The following is a 4848-nucleotide window of genomic DNA, read 5'->3' as shown; positions in this document are numbered from 1 at the left end:
TCCTGGCCTCCGTCCACCTGCTCTGACCTTTTCTGCTCAGTTACTGGTGATGTTTCAGAATTCGCAGATCCTATTGGCTGCTGCATGTGGGGTGGGGAGGGCGGGGGCACAAGCTGCAGATCCAAGATCACAGTCCTGGTTTCTGCACAGAGTGGATTGTAGGAGCCTGAAGAGGCCTCTGAAGGGAGACTGGCAGGGGCCACTTCTTCCTGTCTGTTCCATCAGACACTCTTCTCCCTCCTTACTCATCCTATGTGTTTGAAGTAACGTCTACCCCAAAATACATTCAAATACAAATTTTCCAAGTTTATGGCTATCTAATAAGAGCTTGAAATAGGAGAACATGATTTATGTTGAGTTTTTTGAAAGCCCGGACTGGTTCTTGGATCCCATTACTCTACATAGGCACTTCTAGAAACCAACGTTCTCCAGGATGGAAAGTCCTGCAGTAAAATGGGATCATTTGACATCTACTGGTGCTGAAGATACGGTAAATGGCCACTAAGAACACAGCAAAGAAGATGATAGTGTCATTTTTATGGGATTTTTACTTTGAAAAAATTGGGAGTTCCTTTCATAAAGGCTTTCTTGGAGAATATGTTTTGTGGTGCTGTCCTGGGAGTTTTGGGGGAGGACAGGGATTCCTCTGGAATGTTAGGAGGATCAGAGTAGTAAAGTAAATTCTCTGAGGGCACACGGCCTGTGCCCTTCCTTCTTGTCTGATCCAAACCTCCAGAGCCGGGGAGGAAGGAGCAGCATGGGTGTGTGTGAGATCACAGAGCACAGGGAGTAGGGAGTGTCCAGCAGTAAAGGCGGGGAAACAGAGTCACCGCAGTGCAAGAGCCGATGTGTATTGTTCTGCTACATGGGAGGTGGGCTTGGCCCTTGATTGTTGGGCCAGGATTGTTCTAAGTACTAGGTTTGGGCAGCCGGTTCTGGGACAGGAACAGTAGAGTACTAGAGAGCTCAAGACCCAGGGATGTAATGTCCATTTTACAAACTGTGTTCTGAATTCTCGCCAATCATTTCACGTTCACTGGAAAACAGACATCTCAGGTGGTGAACAGACTTGCCCAAGTTAAGGGAGCAAGTGGCACCCCAGGACTGAAATTTCTGTCTCTTCTGAGAGTAGACTGTGTATCCTGTGTGATCTGGAGACATGCCTCCCACTCTGCGTGGCTGGTATGAACTCTCTGGTCACGGTCTCATCACTCCTCACGGACTCTACATCCTCGCCTGGGCCTCCCACTCTGCCCGGCTGGTGGGAACGGGCTGATCATTGTCTCATGACTCCTCAAGGACTCTACGTCTTCTCCTGGGCCTCCCACTCTCCCCAACTGGCTTGAACAGGGTGATCACAGTCTTATCACCCGTCATAGACTCCTATGTCTTCTCCTTGGCCTCCCACTCTGCCCGGCTGGTGTAAACTAGCTGATCATGGTCTCATCACCTGCATGGGCTCCTGTGTCTTCTCCTTGGCTTCCCACTCTTCCCAGCTGGTGTGAACAGGGTGATCATGGTCTCCTCACTCCTCACGGACTCTACATCCTCTCTTGGGCCTCCCACTCTGCCCGGCTGGTGTGAACAGGCTGCTCATGGTCACCTCATTTCTCATGGACCCTACATCCTCTCCTGGGCACCCTTGCTCTCAGGAAGGCCCCTGAGTAATGCATGGGGCAGGTTCTCAAAAGCAACGGAGAGGACCATCAAGTAGTAAAGGTCTTGAAGTGGGTGAGGCTGTAGGCTGGGCAGTCATAAGTCAAGACTGGGAGTGGTGAGTTGTTAAGTGGGGACATTCTCCACAGAGAAGGACCATCCTATGTTGGGAAGAGGACGGGTGGAATGGATGAGAGGAGTGTTTTGATCAGAGAGTATTCTCTGTGTGTATTGACTCTGTCCAAGCGAAAGTGAAAGAAAATTCGTGACATCAAGGGAGAACAAAGGGCGTGGGCACAGTGGCTCAGGCAGGGGATTTCCAGCTCAGCTCGTACATAAGCTGGACGCCAGTCCTATTCCTCAGCCTCCTGTGTCTGCTCTGTTGGCTGTAGACATGGCATCTGGTACTTCCTGCCTCCATGTAAACTGGGGTTGAAAAGTGGGGATGGGGAGAGGGAAAGCACCGCCAAGGGTTGGGGAGTGATTTCAGGAGTCCAGGAGGGACAGAGCTCGGGGAGGTGGGGGCAGAGCGGCTGGGAAGGCATCCTGCAGGGGCTGCGACAGGCTCTGATCTCTATAGAAGCTGAAGGAAGGTTCTGGGAATAGAAGTGGCTCGTTTGCCTCCTCAGTGCTCTTCTGTGTCAGGCCTGACTGGGCCCTGTTAGGGGAGGATGGTGGGAAGTGGGAGTGGGCTTTGGGCCCACAGGGCTGGATTTGAACCTATGGAAATGTTGTCTGGAGCCCTTTCTCCTCCTTTTGATTAGGGTCTCTTCAATACCTTCTCCTCCCAAAAGAGAGGTACACAAAACTCATTCATTCTAAGGTGTTAATGACCAGATCCATGAGCCTATAAGGAGCGTGTGCAGTACATGTGGGCTGGCATCGGGGGGCTGCTTAGCACAGAGGGGCTCGGTTCTGTGAGGAAATGTCTTGACGTCCAGACTGCGAAGATGGTTTTGAATAGAGCAGGAGGGAGGTCCTCCCAGGCTTGCCAGCGACAAAACAGGCTGCACTGGCCAGCTTCAGACTATGGAAGGAAGACCTTGATCTGGCCCTGCCTTCTGTTGAGTGAGGCCCTGGTCTAGCTGCAGGAGACCATATTCTGCAATAGGTAGATAGAAACACATGGGAAGTCCAGGGGAACAAGTCACACTGAACACAGTGTCACCATAATGTGTGAGTCATTACACGGCCATAGGACAGTAAGAAAGAAACCAGGAGTACGGAGGGTATGTGTCCTGTCCAGGGTCTCCTTCTAAAGTAGTCATGGAGGGCAGTGCATAAGTGTCCCATGAGCTGACGAGTCGATGATTCTCTCTGGGAGCTGTTGTTGGCGTCCGCTGCATAACTGTGCGTGCTTTGTAATCGGATTTAGTTTTTGACATTTGACAACCTCCTATCTGGATAGGAGGCTTGCAAAATGTGGGAAATCACTGATGACGTTGGGATGAATGAGAAGTATGGCTGTAAAGGAAAACGATGATTTTCCTGAGTTAGAAGCTTGAGATTCTCAAAGAGAAGTTCCACAAAAGGGAGGGACAGAGCCTGTTGTATAGGAGCTGGAGGACCAGGCAGGCAGGGAAAGGGGGGGCCGGGCAAGGAGGGGACAGTGGTGTAAAGGTGGCAGGCGTTCCAGGCACCTTGATTTGTGGTCTCTTCACCTCCGTTGTCCAGGTGACGGTCTATTCTGAGGGAAGGACATCAATGACATTTGCTGCTAACTCGGAGGACACAGTGAGGAAGATCAAAGAACACGTCCGGGCTAAGACCAAGATTCCCGTGCAGGACCAGGTCCTGTTGCTGGGCTCTAAGATGCTGAAGCCCCAGAGGAGGCTTTCGTCTTACGGCATTGACAAGGAGACGACCATCCACCTCACTCTGAAGGTGGTGACGCCCAGTGATGAGGAGCTGCCCGTGACTCTTGTGCAGTCACGTGATGGGGGTCAGAGGCACCACCTCCAGGTACGAAGGTCCAGCTCAGTGGTCCAGGTGAAACAGATGATCGAGATCAAGACAGCGATCGCGCCTGAGCAACAGATTGTGACTTGCAATGGCAAGAAGCTGGAAGACGGGAAGACCATGGCGGATTACGGCATCAGACGGGGCAATTCACTCTGGCTGGCAGACTACTGCATTGGGGGGTGAGCCTGCTGTTAGCTCTCACTCCCCCCACATCCTTTGATGATTTCCCCAAATTAACAAGAAAGAGAAAGAGGGAAATTTAGGGGTGAAGTGGGAAGGAAGACTGCAGAAAAGTTTCTAACTCTATGATTTTTTGATCGAACACAGTTGATTAGGTGTCTGCATTGTGTGTATTACTGAAAATAGAAAATAGTATTTTAAGGCACAGTAGAGATAGCATCAAAGCCAGTTTGGAATTTAATCCTTTCCCTCATCCCTCTGATTTTTAGAAAAATTCCTATTTCTTCCGTCCAACAGGGTAGTAAATTCCACATTGGGATCCATGTTCCCCCAATTTCTGTGTTCCCACCGACATATTGCATCTGTAATACCACTCCATATGTTGAATTAAATTGAATTTCTGCTTGTAGAGAACAGTGAAATGATTTATATTGAAGTGTGTTAACTCCTCTCATATGATTACAATCTACGTAATAAAGAATTTTCTTCTCTGTCCTTATTTAACGTTGTTTGGCAGGAAATGAATCCCGGCACGGTGTGCCATCTTACTCTCTACGCCCCACTCCGATTTCAGCTGTTCTTATTTCTGGAGTTGATGGTGGGCATGGGAAGACACCTCCCCTGGGGACTCAGAGATTTTGTTCTCCAGTGAGGGGTCCCTGGGGGAGGTGTGGTCGTGGAGCCATCTCTGTCCTGCCTGTGTTAGGGTCTAGCAGGTCTACTCTGGGGTGGGGGCATCGTTTGGGTGGGGGCTTTCGGTTGGTCTCTGGGTTGACTCCCAAGGCTGTGCCCCGGTCCTGGCTGACAGAGCCTTTTCCTGGCTGCCTCCTGCGCCCCCCACCCCTGTGTCTGCTCCTCCCTGGGGAATGTGGGTCTCTTCCTGCATCTTCCTCCCTCATTCACTCCTTTGTCTCACTGTCCCTCTTGTGTCTCATGACTGGTCAAGAACACATTTTTCACACCATCTAAGACATGTCTAGTCCCTTCTGCTCTTTAAACTTGCTCAAGAACCACCTTGTACAGAAGAGATCCCAGCAGAACCCCAGCGGC

The 4848-nt window shown here is 50.6% G+C and overlaps 1 protein-coding gene across 1 annotated transcript; it reads left to right on the top strand.

Annotated features, from left to right (window-relative positions):
- Positions 1-1960: 1960 nt before the first annotated feature.
- UBD (ubiquitin D) lies at positions 1961-4126 on the top strand. The gene is made up of 2 exons (XM_032847797.1): positions 1961-2077; positions 3331-4126. The coding sequence occupies exons 1-2, from the start codon at positions 2051-2053 to the stop codon at positions 3799-3801; spliced, it is 498 nt and encodes a 165-aa protein (XP_032703688.1). The 5' UTR covers positions 1961-2050; the 3' UTR covers positions 3802-4126.
- Positions 4127-4848: the final 722 nt, after the last annotated feature.

This window comes from Lontra canadensis, unplaced genomic scaffold, assembly GCF_010015895.1.
Source record: "Lontra canadensis isolate GAN:19392208 unplaced genomic scaffold, GSC_riverotter_1.0 scaffold194, whole genome shotgun sequence".
In the NCBI taxonomy this organism is placed as follows: domain Eukaryota; kingdom Metazoa; phylum Chordata; class Mammalia; order Carnivora; family Mustelidae; genus Lontra; species Lontra canadensis.
Note: the sequence above shows the minus strand (reverse complement) of the source record. Positions and strands in the feature narration are given on the sequence as shown.

What these genes read in the sequence shown, in the direction of transcription:
- UBD (XM_032847797.1), top strand. Translation starts at nt 2,051, where the DNA reads ATGGCATCTGGTACTTCCTGCCTCCAT. An exon ending in CTGGTACTTCCTGCCTCCAT is followed by an intron (nt 2,078 to 3,330) that starts GTAAACTGGGGT and finishes TCCGTTGTCCAG; the next exon opens with GTGACGGTCTATTCTGAGGG.